Source organism: Saccostrea cucullata, unplaced genomic scaffold (assembly GCF_032062105.1).
Source record: "Saccostrea cucullata isolate Sc308-1 unplaced genomic scaffold, CSIRO_AGI_Scuc_v1 ctg11042, whole genome shotgun sequence".
Classification (NCBI taxonomy): domain Eukaryota; kingdom Metazoa; phylum Mollusca; class Bivalvia; order Ostreida; family Ostreidae; genus Saccostrea; species Saccostrea cuccullata.
In genome coordinates this window covers 1-19,282 of record NW_026923121.1, presented here as the reverse complement: position 1 = coordinate 19,282, position 19,282 = coordinate 1, and the positions used below count along the sequence as shown (strand labels likewise).

General features: G+C 32.6%; 2 protein-coding genes and 1 pseudogene across 4 annotated transcripts; 1 reads left to right on the top strand and 2 right to left on the bottom strand.

The window, feature by feature from the left end:
* The first annotated feature begins 4,275 nt into the window (after positions 1–4,275).
* On the top strand, positions 4,276–14,133 carry LOC134263209 (uncharacterized; annotated as a pseudogene).
* A 20-nt stretch (positions 14,134–14,153) lies between these two features.
* Positions 14,154–15,091, bottom strand: LOC134263211 (uncharacterized). The gene is made up of 3 exons (XM_062745527.1): positions 15,084–15,091; positions 14,429–14,942; positions 14,154–14,222 (listed from the first exon to the last, which is right to left on the bottom strand). The coding sequence occupies exons 1-3, from the start codon at positions 15,089–15,091 to the stop codon at positions 14,154–14,156; spliced, it is 591 nt and encodes a 196-aa protein (XP_062601511.1).
* On the bottom strand, positions 14,201–17,055 carry LOC134263210 (uncharacterized). 3 transcript variants are annotated; one of them, XM_062745524.1, is made up of 6 exons: positions 16,880–17,055; positions 16,315–16,458; positions 16,056–16,149; positions 15,754–15,929; positions 15,084–15,378; positions 14,201–14,942 (listed from the first exon to the last, which is right to left on the bottom strand). In XM_062745524.1, the coding sequence occupies exons 1-5, from the start codon at positions 16,915–16,917 to the stop codon at positions 15,375–15,377; spliced, it is 456 nt and encodes a 151-aa protein (XP_062601508.1). In that variant the 5' UTR covers positions 16,918–17,055; the 3' UTR covers positions 14,201–14,942; positions 15,084–15,374. The 3 variants fall into 3 exon arrangements, with proteins under 3 accessions (XP_062601508.1, XP_062601510.1, XP_062601507.1); XM_062745526.1 differs by lacking the exons at positions 14,201–14,942; positions 15,084–15,378 and having other exon boundaries at positions 15,508–15,929; positions 16,849–17,055; XM_062745523.1 differs by lacking the exons at positions 14,201–14,942; positions 15,084–15,378 and having other exon boundaries at positions 15,508–15,929.
* Positions 17,056–19,282: the final 2,227 nt, after the last annotated feature.

The window sequence follows — 19,282 nt, the reverse complement described above, 5'->3', positions numbered from 1 at the left end:
ACAGAAATTACATATATGTGGCCTACGTGATTACATAATGTGTAAAAAAAAATCTTCCTGTGGTCTGAAAAAAGCTCATAAAAGTTTATTATGAATTCATATTGTGTAGAAAAAAATATCCTAGGAAATATTCTTAGATTTTTTTAAAATCAGGATCCAACATCTTGAAAGAATATAGGTTTCTGAAAAGTAGCTTAGTTTAAATTTAATCTAAGTTTAATCTGTAGGGAAACACTTTTAAAAAGCAATCCTAAAAGATATTTATGCATGCTAGTTTTTAGCTTAATTCTCTTGTATGTCCTGTATAAATAGAGCTTTTATGATTTAATGACCTTCGTCTGACTTTCATTATGCCAAATGATATCTCTTCTAATGATGTCCTCCTAAATCTATTTTGGGATGATACCGGATAAAGCTATTTTGTATCATTTGATTACAGTTCAAAAGCGCAGGAATAGAAATCTGGCTTTTTGTATAAAAATATCTGAATGTATTTTGGTTGCAAATTAAAAATCCATGTCTCTTGAAAAATCAGAGTAGGAAAGGTACTATGTAATACAAGTGTGCATATTGTACACAGAGTATGATGTGTTACCTTACATCAAAATACAACAGTAATAAATACGTTTCATATAATATTTAGTGAAGATATACTTAAAATGGCTATTCACGCGTGGGGGAAATCAACATTAATAACACAGTACAGTGTAAATAAATAACCACAGTCCTTAGTTATTTGGTCACACGGTCACACAAACTCAGAGGCATTGCAGATATTGAATGTGCATGAGCGAATAATTACTTCGTAAACAGTGAACCACAATTGCAATATTAATGGTTTCCTGAATTAATAAATTCTTCTTTTATTATTTTTTTTCATATCGCTTTTCTAATTGATTTAGATAATAGGAATGAATCCTTTTATTTGATTCAACGTGTATTGTTTGATTTCAAGCCCGTAGACAAAATTGTTCCTTTTGATGTTCATTAAATTCTGTTTTATATGATGATCTTTCACGTTTTCTGCTTTTATTGCAGATCATAATAAGAACACAACATATATATAAATCTGTACTTTTTTTCATCCAAGGAAATGTGTGGTTGGTTGTAGCTTGTAGCTGAAGGCTATAGTCGTTGACTATAGCCTTCAGTGTTGGTTTTACAATATGTATGCTTATGTATTGTAAACTAAGGTAGGTTCAGCATTACATGTAGTCTTAGCTTTATCAAGTTAACACATTTTCTTGCTTCGAATCTATATAACTATTTCTCTACAGAGAATTTCATCACTTATTACCTGTATGATAAATTGTCATAGCTGAGAATACACATGCAGCATAAAAAATTATGACCTGTGTTTTTACAGCAATTGACAGATGGGGGAGAGTGTAACTAAATTGTGTATAATTTAAAATGATTGATTTTTGCTGTTTTACGCCGGTATATAATTAAAGTAATAAAAGTATACTAGAAAAAGATAATATGATGATTATTAGAAATACTCCTCAGCAGTTTTGCAACTTTTTATTTTCGTGCTAACAGTAATCAAAACAAAACAAATATTAATGTCCTTCATGTGTTCTTCTTGACAATTTGAACATGTGAGTAAAATCTTTATTTCTAAACAGGAAGCGTACATCAAAACAATGCCAAGATAATCAAGGTAACATTTCTTACATTGTAACCGAAAATCTTGTTAGTTCAAAGATTTTATGTAAGTATTCAAATTTTTTGAAGCGTTTGCATATTTATATTTTTTTTTTTATAGATTCAGAAAAATCATCTCCTGAGATAAAGAAGATTAAACCAACTAGCTGTTTAACACGAGAAAATAAACCAGGATTGCGCTTACAAAACAAGTATGGCACAAATATCGAATACGGTCAATCTGAAGACTTTGGACCTTATGACACATTAAATTTGAATATCAAAAAAGGCTCGGGAAAAGCTTAGAATGTTTCCTACATGTTAATCAGTTTGACACAGCACCCATACTCAGTAATCGCCGAAGTGTTTACTTCTTAAGTGAGGATAAGACGAAAAACATCTCTCGAAATTATGTTATACTTAGGATGTAACGTAAAAGAGGTTGAATTTACTATTTAAGTTCAGTGCGGAACTAGCCAAAATAATAATGGCTTCTGTTATGTCGAACATGCATATATATTTGTGCCACCGAACGGACAAAATTGTTTTAATATTTACTTCCTTCTATGAACATAAGGTCTTTAAAATTGGTCGTAAAAAACCATCGCTATTTTCGCAATACATTGCTTATGTTTTTTCTGATTACCCTTTCCTACCAGTTTTAAAAACTGGTCCCTTTTTAGTTCAATCTTATGTTAGGAACTTGAAAATCTGATATGCAAAAACAAATTATTGTACAGTAAACTTTAATGGCAATAACTCTTTATAAGGATATCAACAGTCCTTTGTAAGGTTAATATTTCACTTGCTACTTGGTTTTCCTTACAATAACCTTATATTTAGCAGAAAAATATTACTCATTTAAATGTTGACTGATATTTTTCATGGAAATTGTAAGACGTTACTATTGCACTGAATTTCCATTTGTTTTTATGTTAACCCTATCATGACAAGGAGCAGACGGCTGATGTACCCAGAAGACAAGGGATATTAAGGCCTACATGACATCATGATCTTTCCTCTCGATCAAATGTTCTTAGATGTCCATTTTGTTTTTGTTTTTGTTCCTATTATATATAGTTTCAAAGGGTTTTTCACTGGTCGCTATTTTCATATTTCATAGCACTTAATTGAAAATATGCATGATGATATGATATATTGAAAACAAAATTTTGAGCTCTTTTACAGAAACTGTATACTAGTAAATAGTTAAATCACTGTAAAACTGGAAGGGGGGTTGGTGAATTCACATTTTTTACAACTTTTGGCTTCACAAGTCGGTATTTGCTTAATTCAAAACTTATATTTTATTATTGAACCTTTAAGCATGAAAAGCATGTTCATTATTTTTTTATATTTCTTACAGCAAAATAGATTTTATAGGATCTATGATTGTGTTCCTTAATCATGTATGTAGTACTATACATTGAAAGAAATCTTTATTTGCTTTTGTAAAAGAAAATCAAACTCAGAGTTTTTTTTTCAAATAGCAATAGAAACTAAAATTAGCATTTCTACTCAATAAATTCCAGTGATCGTGAAATAAAAATTATCAAAGAATCTTACACACCAGTTTTTCAAGCCAGATACTTGACAAGAAAAAGACATGTTTTTGTACATAAAAGGCAATCTTGTAACAGTACTTTCTACTTACACAGAGATGTCTGTGATGTATAAATTACATTGTGTTGATGATTTGATTGGCTATGATTCGGCACGACACAAGAAAAATAATCAATGCATATTCATATGTTGTATCCTTATTTATTTGGACGAAGGGGCTGGGGCTCAAATAAATCAGGATACATCGTAATAAATATACAATAAGTCGATACGTTGACACAAGAACAACGATTAAAACTTTGCAATTATGTTTAGGAGATGGCCTAAAAAGGAGAATGAAGGCCAAAGTTGGCTTTTCTGATCTCATTTTGCCCTATATTTGTCTAGCTGTTTGTATAAACTATTCCTATTTTCTATTTTATCTCAAGAACCAATTGGCCATTTTTAATTAAATTTGCCACAAAAATAAGACCCCTTGAGTCTAGAGTATCCATGCAGACGTGTGGTTAAAAGGTTAAATTGTCTACAATAATTGGATAAAATTGTTCTCTATTTACAATATTTATTGTAAATTGTTTTGCAATATTGATAACCACCAAATTATGATATTGATAATAAAGGTATTCTCTTGACATAATCTACAGAAATACTGTGTGCACGATTATTAAATGTCTATGAGTCTCTTGTCGTAAGTAGTATAGCCGTTATATGTGGGAGTAAACAATAGGGCTATTGTCTGAGAGTACAATGGGAAGGACAATGGAGGATAATTCGGATAACCCCCTCCCAGACGAGGGGGGAGAATAATTGAGCAAGGTCATGGATAACCTTTTCGTGAGCTGGAGGAGATATTTCCGTGATCAAAACAATTGGGCGGATCATGGATGACCTCTTGGTGACCTACAGGAGACATCACCGATCAAATCTTGAAGTAGATTTAATAATTTTTGAATCCCTGTGTATCAGCCAAAACCTTCAAACAGCAGTGATTTAATTTTACACGAATGAACTGCGTATTCAGATTTTTCCATACCAAGGGACATTATCGATGAATTCGGTGTAAACATGAAGAAGACAATGGCTTTTTATATGGGGTACACTGGAGTGGTCCAGCTGCAGGGTATTTTGAGTGCAAAATGTCCATAGGCCATCGTGTGACCTATCGAAGTATTGGTCGTGTCTAGTAGAGTTCAGCCCGGGGTGATTCGGGGTTATTTGGTGCAAAATGAAAAATTTGTCCTTGGACTTTATATCGTGTGACCTATTAAATTGAATGTGTTGATGAGTATAATTCAGCCCCGGGGTCATTAAGTCCAAAAATCAATTGGTTCTGCAAGGTATCGCGTAAAGTATCGATGAAAAGAAGTCTTTGTAAACAAGCCATTTGATGACGTAATATGCTCCGCAAATAAAATGTATCCGGGTTGGACCCGCGGCGGCGCAATCTTCTTCGCCGTTGACCTCGGAATGTCGTCATCTTCGTCACCGGAGTCGGTCATATTATCTTTGTCATCTGTGTCTTTTTCCGCTGGACAGCCGTTTTTGATGTGTCGTTGCAAATCATAAGAACTAGCAAAAGTAATACCCCCTCGTCTTACAACAGAGGAGGGTTGTCTGGATCACCACTCCATTGTTCTTTCAGTTGTTCTCACAGTCAATCGCCCTATTGTGTAGCTCCCCCCCCCCGCACATGTTGGATATACTACTTCGTAAAGCCATGACAACAGGTAAGGAGTGTAAAACTCCGTTATAATAGACCTACAGTACTGCAGGAAATTATTTTTGTTACAGTATCGATGCTCATTTGAATGCTTTCTTTGCTTGCTGATTTTATCCTGATGCTGTTTTATGATTAGATCATTGCTACCAGAAGTAGCATCAAGCTACCGGAAGTAGTGGCTTGAATATCAGCATTGCTCTTATAAGCATTAAAAGTGTGTCACGTTTTTCTTCTTATACAGAAAAAAATACATTGATTTTCAGATGCTAGCAGGATAATGCTGATTTGAGTTGGTCAGTCCTTTGCTTGCTGATGCTGATCCTGGTTATGCTGTTTTTTGAATGCTGGTCTTGATGCTAGGTGGATGCTGATGCTTATTATCCGTATGCTGATGTTGATTAATGTAACAAAATAAGTTCCTTATACTGTAATATAAAAATACTTTAATGCGCATTTGTTATAATTGTTAATAGATAACAATGGCAAAGACCTCAGGAATCAAACATACAGAGGTGGTAGAGCTGAACAAATTTTCCAGTAAAGTTAGCTCAATAGTGAGTTAATCTAGCTATTTTTAAAATGATTTTTATCCATGACATTACAAGAAATCAAATCGCAAAACATTAGTCTGAACCCCCTTTTTCCCATCTCTGCAGACATACAAAAATAATAGTTATTTTGTTTTTTAGAATCTGCACTGTATCTGCATTTTGCTGAAAAATGACCTTAAAACTCCATTAATAAACCCAAGAGTTTACACAAATTATGGGAAATTGTTCGATGCTCCACAAAATGCAATTGAACCAGGTGAATTTGCATGCCTTGGATTTTACAGAACAAATTACTTTCCATTTGGACCAGAAGGAATTGTGTCCTATGACCTGAAAGATTTGGAAACAACATTTTGCCTATATTTTAATAATCCTTATTTTGGTTATAACAAATTTGCAATGTATCGGATGAACGAAGGAAGGAATGTGGATCAAGATCTCTGTCGAACTCTTTCGTCGGATAAAGTAAATATTTGGTATGCGTATGGCAACATGACCTGGCGTGATATGAAATTCGACATGCGCAATGTTATGGCTTCCGGTTTTATAGGAGAAGGATGGACTGCCAGATTGCAAGTGGAAGTAAAAAATACATGAACTCTGCTAACAACAAAATTGACAGAATCTTGGAACGTGATGAATTTAACTTGCTTCATCTATCTCTGCTTTGTGACAAGATTCTTCACACCAAAATGAATGTTAGACAATGTTATAACAATATCATATTTCCGTTGCCCGAAATTATGAGGCGCCGTTTTGGTATTTACAGGCAAAAAGTGATACCACCTTATTGAATAGGTGATAACACTTATTCGAATAGGTGATATCACCTATTCGAATTGTTGATGTCACCTGTTCATTTTCAATAGGTGATATCACCTATTTGAAAAGGTGATATCACTTTTTCGATTAGGTAATATCATCTATTCGAATTAGTGATACATGTATCACCTATTGGAAATCAATAGGTTATATCACCTATTCGAATAAGTGACATCACCATTTCGAATAGGTGATATCACCTATTTGAATTTCTTACAACAATGAATAATGAATGCTTCCTATAATATATAAATTACCACTGGAACCAAGGAAATTCGAACTACCCAGTTTCCATGCGTTTTCCGAATTTTTCTTAAAGTTTACATGATAGATAAGTGCAATAAATCAATTTTTGAGCAAAACAAACTATTATTTCTATTAGCCGGTTGGGTGATTAAAATTTAATATAAAACTGTAATCTTTTGTCTCCTAAAATGATAAATAAAATAAAATTTAGGGGCCTATAGTCTTGGGAGCTGTTGTTATTCCATAAATAATTTGAAAAGGTGATATCACCTATTCGATTAATTGATATCATCTCTTCAAAATGATATGGTGATATCACCTATTCAATTGAATAGGTGATATCACCTATTCAATTTGAATAGGTGATATCACTTATTCGAATAAGTGATATCACCTATTCAAAAGGAATAGGTGCTATCACCTATTCGAATTAGTGATATCACCTATTCCAATAAGTAATATCACGTTTTCGAATAGGTGATATCACAATTCAAATCAAATACGAGATATCACCTATTTAAAAAGATGATATCACTTATTCTAATAGGTGATGTCACCTATTCGAATATTCTGAAAAAGGTGATATCACTTATTTAAATAGGTGATATCACCAATTGAATAGGTGATATCACCAATTGAATAGGTGATATCACCTATTCCAGTAGGTGATATCACTTTTTGGCAGTAAATACCAAAACGGCGCCCAATACAAAATAATGAATTTTGGCTCTTTTAATTATGGCATGTCAAACGTTGCTATATTCGATAATCTTGTGATGTATATTCAAAATCTTGTGATGTATGTTCGAAATCTTGTGATGTATGTTCGAAATCTTGTGATGTATATTCAAAATCTTGTGATGTATATTCAAAATCTTGTGATGTATATTCAATATCTTGTGATGTATATTCAAAAACTTGTGATGTATATTCTATAATCTTGTAATGTATGTTCAAAATCTTGTGATGTATATTCTATAATCTTGTGATGTATGTTCGAAATCTTGTGATGTATATTCGAAATCTTGTGATGTATATTCGAAATCTTGTGATGTATGTTCGAAATCTTGTGATGTATATTCGAAATCTTGTGATGTATATTCTATAATCTTGTGATGTATGTTCGAAATCTTGTGATGTATATTCGAAATCTTGTGATGTATGTTCGATAATCTTGTGATGTATATTCGAAATCTTGTGATGTGTGTTCTACAAATTAGTGATGCGTGCAATAATATTGCATGACGCAACAGAAAAGTAAGGACAATTTTCATTGGTTAGAAATAACGAAAGTAGCTGGAGCGGTGATCGATGCACACAACTTCGCAAGTATGAAATTGGCGAATTCAACCTAAAGTCAAAATTATAGGTAATACTATAGGTCTATTGTTTTGGTATCACGAAGCACTAAGTCAGTCATAACGTGAAAATTGGGAATCAAGAACATTAATTTGATTTGTTTGAAGGTATTTTAACATACGACGTCAAAAAGAATTTAATGGCTAACTGCTGGAGAATGTTTTATCCTATTTTAAGGTCCTCATATTGTAGTGATGTTGATTAATCGGTATGATTTATCTTATATACAGTACTGTAGCTGCTAGTTAGAATAATCTGAGTCTCGGGACAAAGTTAAATTCACCACGCAGGGTTCGAAATTGGCCCATTGACCGTAGCACTAGTCCAGGGACGACTTTGCAATAAATAAATAAATAACACAACAAATTTTTAGGAGAAGGTGGCTGTCAGGAAAAGATTAATTAATTGCCATGCATTATTGATTATTGTCACTCACAAATTTGTCCAATTATTTTTATAGTAAATGTATTGAAAATTTCCTAATATTTGAAAGCTGTTTTTACAGCCTGAAATAATAAATTCAAAAAATCGTAATATATATGTAATGATATATCACAGTGGCGGATTTAAGGGGGGGGGCACACCGGCGCCCCCCCCCTAAAATTGTCAAAGTTAGCGTAAATCAAATATGTCTACTTGGTAGACCTCATTTTTACCCTACAAAATCTCTTGAATCCAGGAGCTTAAAGGGGGCTTCGTACGCCGGGCCCCAACCAGGGCTTTGCCCTGGACCCACTTGGGGCCTAATTAAAGGCGGCCCCCAGACCCCTTGCCTAATTTTGGCGCCCCCTCTAACTCCAAATCCTGGATCCGCGCCTGTATCATATTCTTGACAAGCAATAAACAATGATAAAAATTATTGTCGCATATCTGCGGTGATTTTCTTTGATCTTTCTGTGGTGATATTATCCCATATCACATGTGCAATAATACAAATGTACTTTCCAAACATGTTTCAAAGTTTTTACACTCTATATCATACAGTTTTAAAGAACAGTTTTATGAGGTCATAAGTATATTAAATGGTTAATTTATCAAAACTGCCACTAAAATTTGAAAAGTCTTAAGTTAAACCAAATTGTCCAGGGTATTCTTAGTAAAGTATGTCAAAGGTCAAGGTCAAGTGAATTGTAAGGCTGGTATTTTTTCTTATGTTTTATGGCAATCAGTGCACATGGTAAATAGCATAAAATTACCCCTTAAAGGTCTTATGCAAGGAGATAGCCAATCAAAATGAACTCAGTCTAATGTAGTTCTATGTATATAGAGACAATAATATTTCTTTTCTTTTTTCATTTTCAGCAACTTTATGTAGGTCTACAGTTTTAATTTTGGACTCATTAGGAATATCATATCAGCAGAATTGTGCCACTGAATCAAAGGGAACTCTTTATTTTTTAGGTACGCATGATCGATGTAACTTCCTGACGATGGTGTGTTGGCTGTTTGCCCATGATTTCGGGGTATAGGTATAAGTTTACTCTCAATTTTCTTTCTTAAAAGCCGCATAAGGGGTATATTTTTTCTGATCTCAAATTTTTGTCTAAGCATTAATCTTTATTTTCTCATTCATGAATTATCTGCTGAGAGTCTAGTTAATTAATTTATTTAATTAAAGCTATATAGTAACATATAGTGAAATTATTTCCTTGTGTGAGACCTAAAGAAAAATCAGGTTACTCATTTTTATGACAATTTCTTTGATTTCAGGAGTAGCCTCCCCTTTTAAAGATCAAAAATGGTGATTTTACTTTGCGGCATGCAGTCTTGTCAACGGAGAGTTTTGACACCCGTAATACCCATATTTCTACCATTCACCTCTGTAACCTTTGTTGAGTTCATCAGACAGGTAAGAAAAACAATATTATTAATTGAAATAATTTTATCAAGATAAATAAAATAATTAATAAAAAAAAATTGCATGAACAGACTCCCTCATATAAGAAAATGTCACATTTTACACATTGCAATTATACATCATTAACATATCCACATTTTCCCCATGTACACATGCAGTTGAATTGATTTAGTGCTTAATAATACATAGCAACAATTATTACATGTAAGACAATTCACAAAATACATAAATGCATTAAACTGTGAAATACAGATTTCGTACATTTAATTAAAATGCACAGCATCAATACCCCCTCCCCCCTTCACAATCTTGCAACTTTCTTTTTAATTCAAAGTCACCAGGCAACACTAAAGATTTCCACTTATTGCTTTTCAGTCGAAGACAGGAAGTTGAGGAATAAAGTTGACAGGACATCCTGAACTGTCCTCGGTACCAGCTTATGAGGGAACCAGCCGCAGTGGACAAAGCACGTTACATCATAGGATAATAGGTAAGTCTCCGGAATAGTGTTTGTAGCAATTCTCATACTAGGTCCTGCATCGAAGCTTCAGGACTATTGATATTTATCTCTGCATGGATTCTCTTATGGCTTTGGTTCTTCCCAGAAACATGTTACTGGTGGTGGTCCCTATATTCTTCTGGCTTTTGTGGTGAGGAATGTTTCATTTTTAGCTTTTTTCTGATCACATTTTGTCCGGCGTCCGTCTATCTAGCTGTCTGTCCGTCTGTCTGTCCATCTGTCTGTCTGTAAACTTTTCATATTTTCTACTTCATCTCAAGAACCCCTGGACCAATTTCAATCAAACTTGCCACAAAGCATACTTGGGTGAAGGGGATTCAAGTTTCTTCAAATGAAGGGCCACGCCCTCATTCAAGGGGAGATAATTGGGAATTAATGAAAATTTGATGGTATGTTTTAAAAATCTTGTTCTCAAGAACCACTGTGCCAGGAAAGATGAAACTTATGGGGAAACATCCTCAGGTAGTGTAGATTCAAGTTTGTTCAAATCATGACCCCTGGGGTAGGGCGGGGCCACAATGGCCGACCAAAGTTTAACATAGAAATATATAGGAAATTTTTTTAAAAATCTTCTTCTCAAGAATGACAAAGCCATAATTGATCCTATTTATATGGAAGCATCCTCAGGTAGTGTAGATTCAAGTTTGTTCAAATCATGACCCCCGGGGGTAGGGCGGGGCCACAATGGAAGATCAAAGTTATACATAGAAATATTTAGGAAAAATCTTTAAAAATCTTCTTCTCAAGAACAGCAAAACCCTGATTGATCATATTTATATGAAAGCATCCTTAGGTAGTGTAGATTCAAGTTTGTTCAAATCATGACCCCCAGGGGTAGGACGGGGCCACAAGGGATGATCAAATTTTCATATAGAAATTTATAGGAAAATTCTTTAAAAAAAACCTTCTCAAGAAAAGCAAAGCCATGATTGGTCATGGGACTACTTTTGGATTTAAACTTTTCAATAACAAACCAATTTTTACTTTTTCCTAGCCACAGTGCTCAGGTGAGTGATGTGGCCCATGGGCCTCTTGTTTTTTAAAAAAAATTATCAATCATTAAAAATAAATAAATCAGTCGTAAAAAAAATTTGCTTCATATTTGAAGTGCTTTAAACCGACCCTTTGATGAAAGTGACCAGTGTTTTTTGCACCAAGAGTTAGCAAAGCTTGGAAGAAAATATAAGAAGGAAGTTATGATTTTGGTGTTACTATTGTTGTTATTTAAGTTTGATTTGATTTTTACATTAAGAGTATTATGAAACTGTTATTTTGTTACTGACCGATGGTTAATTTTCATTGTGAACAAATGTATAAAGATGAGGAGCATAATATAGTTGGCTATCCCCAATTTTTGAACGTACTATGTAATAAATATTAATAACAACCTTTGAATAATTGGAAAGACAATATTATAAATATGATAGCATTTTTGAACATGAGCATACATTTTTGAAAGGAAAAAAAAAATCATTCAATTGCATTTAAAAAAATATTTTGTTTCATATTCTTGCGAATTATCAGATCATTCTTCTATTATTCTAATACTCTGTCATTATGAAACCTTGTTAATAATTTAGTAAATATTAATTGTACATTTGCACCAATTTTTCCATGGCACTTTCACACTAAGAATGCCACGTGCAAAATTATATACAGGAACAATTCTGAACAAATATATGCAAGTGAGTTGTAAATTTGATATGCAATGCATACATTACAAAAACCCATTACAGTGTTCACTAAAATGAAATGTATGGACTCTTATATTAATTACTTGGTATATGTGATATGGATACATATGTATTATGGATATTATTTTTGAGAATGACGTAATGAAATTTTTCAGCATTGAAATGCATTCTTGAACCAGAGCCATGTGAACCTGGTCCACCTGTACCTCTCATTGAAGACCTGTTAACATCACCAGAGTATGTTCATTCTGATACCCCTATGGTATGGTTACCACATGCATTATCCCTGTCAGATGAATTTTAAGCCATTAAAAGAGCTGCATTGGCAACAATTGGGCAACGAAACAACCCAATGTGGTCGATTGTAAGGAAATACAGAATAACAGCTTCCAACTTTGGTGCAGTTCTCAGTTCTAAGCAAAGGCGGTAAGACGTGTGATTAAATTTTTGCGAAATAGACTTTTTAAATTACAGTCAAACATTGTTATCTCAAACCCATTATCTCAAATTCCATGGATATGTCAAAGTAATTTTGAAGTCCAAACCATTTATGAAAGACTGGGACATTTTATTCTCGATAACTCTTTATGTATTATTCTTGAATCCATGGATATTTCCAACATTTTTCTTGGTCTCATTGAGTTTGAGATAATGTGGTTTGACTGTAATGACTAGATATTTGTACATATAGATGGAGGAAATATAAGATTAATAACCAAAAATCATATTTTCTTCTTCAGATTGACATTGTCACTGAAGAAACGGCTTATGTCGGCTTACAATCTGGAGTCCATCAAAGCTGTTGCATGGGGTATCACTCATGAAGATGATGCTTTGAGAAAGTATGAAAAGGACTTTGATGCAGCTGTAGAGCAGTCAGGTATACAGCACAAAATAATATTCCTTCAACCTCTGACATATTAACATTCATTGTGTCAAAACAAATAATAGGACTTATCCTGGTGACAAACAGAAATCAATTACTGAAGTCTGATTGTAAAAAAAAATATTCAATTACCAACATATTCCAGAAAATTTGCTGGAAATCTATTTGAAATGGAAGGATTATAAAAGCTCTACTTAGACTTTGTTTGCATTACAAAATCAATTGTATTATGGTTTGTTTGCATTAAGTAGTATTATAATTTTTTCTGAAAGGGATATGGTTGCATGAATCCGGAGTGTTGGGAGCTTCACCTGATGGCTTAGTTGTTCGACCACCAACATGCAGTGTATTTTATCAAACTCCAGAAGCCAAAGACGCCATTCCTGATATTGTAGAGGTGAAAAATCCATATACAGCTTCGTCTTCAACAGTAGCAGATGGGGCACAAAATTTGAAGGATTTTTTCATAGGTAAATAACAATTTATAAGTTGGATTAAAAATCTGTATTGTCCAGTACTTTGAAAATAAAGATCTTGGTGAGTAAATGATTTCAAAACATGTATTAATTTACAAGTGCAACTGTTCAATATGGTATGAAGATACGGAAAAAGGAGGGGATATGAATTGGTATAACACAACTTAGGTGTTTTTTGATTTTTTTAGATCTTAAACAAGATACCCTGTGCCTGAAAACCAGTCACCCATACTATCATCAAATTCAAGGCCAGCCACACATATGTAACAAAACATGCTGCGACTTAATTGTGTGGACAAGAGTAGACTGCATTGTGATTAGAATAGTAAAAGACATTGAATGGACAGCAAATGTTTCAAAGCTGATAGATTTCTACTGTAACATTTTCATTCCAGCACTGATGGAAAACTGAGTTCTGGTTTGAACTTCTTGACACTTGGTTTTGTACCTCTAGAATTTTCTAACAATGGAAAATGGGTAATCATGTTAAACGTGTTGAATGTTCCTAAGTCTTATAGATGCATGATATGATATGTCACAATCCATCATAAAACTTCTGGCTTATAAGACTATTTTAAATAGCAATGATGATTAATAAAATCTATGTTCTACATAAAAAAGAATATCAAAATTTAGAATCATTTTATTAATGAATTGAAGATGTTATTCTCAAAGTGAAAATGTAACATTTTTGTCTTTGTTAATAGATAAATTGTTGAAAACATGAATTTGTTGAGTTGTGCTTTAAAGGTAAATATACTTGAAACTAGAGATTAAAAATTATAAGTAAACCCTCTTCCAAATTATATTGTCAAATGAAGAATGGAATTGCCAAACATTCTTGTAATAAATCCATGCTAACAAAAGGGATTTTCATTTTCTGAAGTACATGTATTACAACATACTACAAAGTTAACAAATATAACCATTGACATTGATAACAAATCAAAATTTGCTTATCCCTTGCACTTTGGTATGAATATCTTTACTGTATAGTGTAACATACTGTCACACACCAATGCAAATTTATAATAAATACATGTATCTTTCAGAAATTTCTTTCAAAAGTGGAGCTTGCAAGTTTACAAGACAAGAACAGAGTTGAAATATTTTTGTTGAGATTGGTCGGTAAGTAGATGGGATGTGACGGAGAATCTCGTAATTCTTTATCCTCTCGTCGGCTCTTTCCACATGAATACGTGCTTTAGCAATCTTGTAACACAGTGCTGCTTCTTGTTTGGTAAACTGGCCTCGTGTCGATAAAAAAGCTGGTATATTTAAGCAGACACCTTGGGGCAACTGGTCATGAATGGTGAAACCTTTGTCCGCCAAAATAAGGTCTCCAGCTTTGAACTTTCTTAAAACTTGGCTGTGACGTACAGTAGCTACATCAGGAGTAGAACCTGGGTACAGCATGGAGCAAAATGTAAGTGCACCGTTTGGAGCCACGCAAGTCACTGCTTTAACAGTATGGCGACTTTTGTACGTACTGTAGGCCATGGCCTGATTGTCCATATGTGTTGGGATGTCCTGGGTTGTTTCAATTGCATCCATATATGCTCTAGCAGAGGAAAAATCCTCAAAAGATTTGGCAGAGACCCTGAAAAAAAGTTGGAAAAAAATTAATTTGATTATTTGTAATTGTGTAAAAAAAATTGTGTTACAGTCAAACTTTCAAGAATACAATAAATTTAACTGCAAAAAATTTTTGCAAGTCATTATGATAAATTTTAAAACAAACCTTTGCATTTAAGCTGACTTGGAAAACATTCATTGACTACGCCATCAGACAGCATCTTGTGTAGTGCATGAACAAGGGTATGAAAGATGTTCGAAATTGTTGGTCGACTGACACAGAATCCATGAGCCAAGTCAGTGTCCCGTAGATCGAGTTTTAACTTCATTAGTACAATGAGCAGTTGGTCCTCTATTTTCATTGAAGGACTCCAGCCATTATAATAATCGAGTTCAAATCATTGTAACAATCTGACTAAGATTTCGAATATGTCATACTGTAGGGATGTATACAAAATCATCTGAAAATAAATTTGTTTTAATACTGATTAAAATATTTCCAAAAACTGAAAAGATTGTAAATAAATTAGTTTCAAGTAATAACAATATTAGTCAAGTCAGGTTTACTGTTGAAATGAGACATTTAGTGTTCTGATAATTGTTGTCACAGAGTAAAACATGGTTTATACAGAGAAGGTTTTAGATATTATTCACCCAAAGAGCAAATTAAATGATTTTTTTCTCTGTTATTTTAAATTGCATATTATGAACTCAACGATAATAACAAAATATGTTAACATAACAGTCAATCTAAGATGTTCATCCCTCAACGGCAACAAGTTTTACTGAAATTGTTAGGAAATAGGAAATCACAATTGGAATTCCTTTAAATGTACCTTCTCTTCATTGTCTTTAATATCATGAATTGACATTGGCTTCCTTTTACTACTCTAGACTCTATTTTTAGGGCAAGCAATTCCTTTTCCAGTTGTTGTATTTCTGTTGAGAGGCGCTGCATTTCTTGAGTACAGTTAAATGTGTAGGTTGCTGAGTAGTTGTGCTCTGATATCAACTAAAAATATATTGTAAATTATGAGTAATTCGATGTACAGTTAAAAGAACTGTTATATTATTAAAAATTATTGAAAATGTTTCAATTTGGTCATTTGTCATCAATGGTGTTTTAAATGAGCTTTACTTTTTCTTGATCTTGACATTTTAGTGCTTGTGGAATCTGCAACTGGTCCATCTGTGAAGATGACAGGGACTCCTCACTTTTGAGGTTTTTCCTCCTTTGTAAAATAATTAAACTTGAATTATTTTTTTATTCAGTTGTAAGCTACTCTGTTTATACATGTACCCTTTTAAAGATTTTTAGTAAAAATATTCTCAATGAAACTCCACCCATCCACCATCCAAAAACAAGATGTCGGTCATATTTTGAAAAATAATTTCACCTTTTTGTACATTCAGGATCAGAGAAGTTCATGGCCTTTCCTTCATTCCATGCAAAATATGCAAGGTCCCCTTCCTTCTTACCATCCTTAAAGTGGCAGAAGCAGATGCGATCATTCTGATCTCCTGGTTGGCGATCAGCTCGTCTAAAAATATATTATACAAAGACTGAGTGAAGGAGAATTAAAAAGCAAAACATATTCATTTGGCATGTTGTTATCAAATCATAGGCTAAATGACTTACTTTTTCATTCTTTTTTTAAATGTTACATTTACTTGCAAGTACAAGATAACCATGTGCATAACATTAACAAACGGTAGTAGTACTTGGTAGTAATAATACGATATAAAATGTAATAAAAACAGCTGTTTAACAAAAATTAACCTTGCTACAAATTGCACAATTTTTGTAGTATATACTCTTCATTATTCTTCTGCTATATTGGTTACGACGAGATTTAACTTTTTAGCATGTATATATGTATAAATCAGTAAATATGTGACAATGCAGCATCGTGACATATTGTTACAAGTACCTACACATTTTGTCAATATATCTACGTTTACTGAGTTTTTTTCCTAGCAGGCCGAAATATCTCCATCATGTCACCAGGGTCAACACTCGTGCATCTCGTGATTAGTGCTGTAATAAACAAACTGACTGTGTTTTTTCACCTGCATAGTTTTCCCCACAACAATCGTTCCAGCTACTTTCGTTATTTCTAACCAATGAAAATTGTCCTTACTTTTCTGTTGCGTAATGCAATATTATTGCACGCATCACTAATTTGTAGAACACACATCACAAGATTTCGAATATACATCACAAGATTATCGAACAAACATCACAAGATTATTGAACATACATCACAAGATTTCGATTATACATCACAAGATATTGAATATAAATCACAAGATTTCGAATATACATCACAAGATATTGAATATACATCACATGATTATAGAATATACATCACAAGATTATAGAATATACATCACAAGATTTCGAATATACATCACAAGATTGTAGAATATACATCACAAGATTTCGAATATACATCACAAGATATTGAACATACATCACAAGATTTTGAATATACATCACAAGATTTTGAATATACATCACAAGATTTCGAACATACATCACAAGATTTTGAATATACATCACAAGATTTCGAACATACATCACAAGATTTTGAATATACATCACAAGATTATCGAATATAGCAACGTTTGACATGCCATATTTAATTGCTTATAAGTTTTGTTCAATAATCAATTAAATTTTTCACCTGTAGTTCAAAATAAAATCATATGAAAACATTTTTTTTAATAAATTAATATTTATGTTCAGAGAAATCCTATTCCCTATGTTTATGCTGTTATAGACAATTTGATGATAAATAACCATAAAAAGTATTATTGTATTTTTTGTATATCATGCTTCTATGAATCTTGAAACATTCATCCTCGATTTCAAGTTAATGGTATTGTTTACTGAACAAATAAATGTCATTATTGTTTTAGTTTTTAAAAAATGTCATCAAATCCTTGAACTTATGGACAATTCTTTTTAGATTATGTGTTTAAAATGTATGCTATGAATATGAATATTGTACATTGAGAAAAACATCCAATGCTCCTCTTTTTTTCAATCATGGACGTCTGTTTTAATGTTGCTTAACATTCTGTGTATTGATTTTTTCCGTCTAAATACTCTCATTGAAATAAATATCACAAATCGTTGGCTTTAATTTTTTTAATTATTTCTTATCAAATTACGAGACAGCGTTGGATTACATGGGGTGTCTCGGTTTACACTTAATTTTATTCAATAATTAATATGCACTTTCCGTTATGTGTATATGTGTAGGGTGATCGAGGTATAGCTTCAAAATTCAAAATTTATACAAGTTGTTATTTGTACAAAATATTGTTTCTCCTATTGAAAATGTTCTAAGAAACAATGATTTAATTTAAACGATGTAAGATATAAATTCAAATTCTGTTCTTTTTCAAATTGATGAAAATCAAATAGTCTAAATCAAAAATTTTACCACCTCCCTTATAGCGGCCTCACAAAAATCCCAAAAATAATCAAATCATTACATTTTACGTTGAAGAAGGAATTATTTTATTTTCATGTCGTGTCACGTGGCTCGTTGCAATTAGCTCTGCGTGTCGTTGTGTATGAAGGAAAATAAATTTAAAACCACAGTGTTAAATCTAGATAATTTATTACATTTGTCCCTAACAATTCAGTGACCACGAAAGTGTTAATATGCCTTTCAGCAATTATTATTTTAATAGGTATCATAAATCTACATAATTTTTTTTCCATGCAAATGTTCAAAATTCTTTATTCCATTGTTAGCGTCAAGGTTTTAAAAACATATAATCCATAACAAAGCTAATATACCAAGCATAAATAAACGTATGTGATATTTTGATGTAAAAGTAGCAAACTATTATGCACTGATATTGCATTGCAATTAACCCTTGCAAAATATGGGACAGAGGTATGTTTCATATCCCATCCCTCATTTATTGCAAGTTTTATCAAATACTCTACGAAGGCAATTCTGTGTATATTGTTATATTGTTCTGAAACTTAAGATATTTTCTAAATCAGGAACGATTTGATGAGCTTTCACACGGATCATAACAATACTTATGTTTTATGTCATTCAACTATGAACAAAGCCATTACAAAATTGTATCAAATGCAATTTAAATTAAATGCATGCATAGTTATAAAAAATAGGTAAAGCTACATGGTTCTTTGTTGTTAAATGAATCACTGTCTCGGAAAAATTAACATCAACTTATCTAAAACTGGGATATTGTTATAAAGGGATATAAAGCAGTATGATCGATCACTTTAATCTCAGAATTTCCGATAATTACACACTCTTGTTTGCAAATGTGAAAGAAAAAAATTGAAAAATGAAAAAATACATATGTAATTCT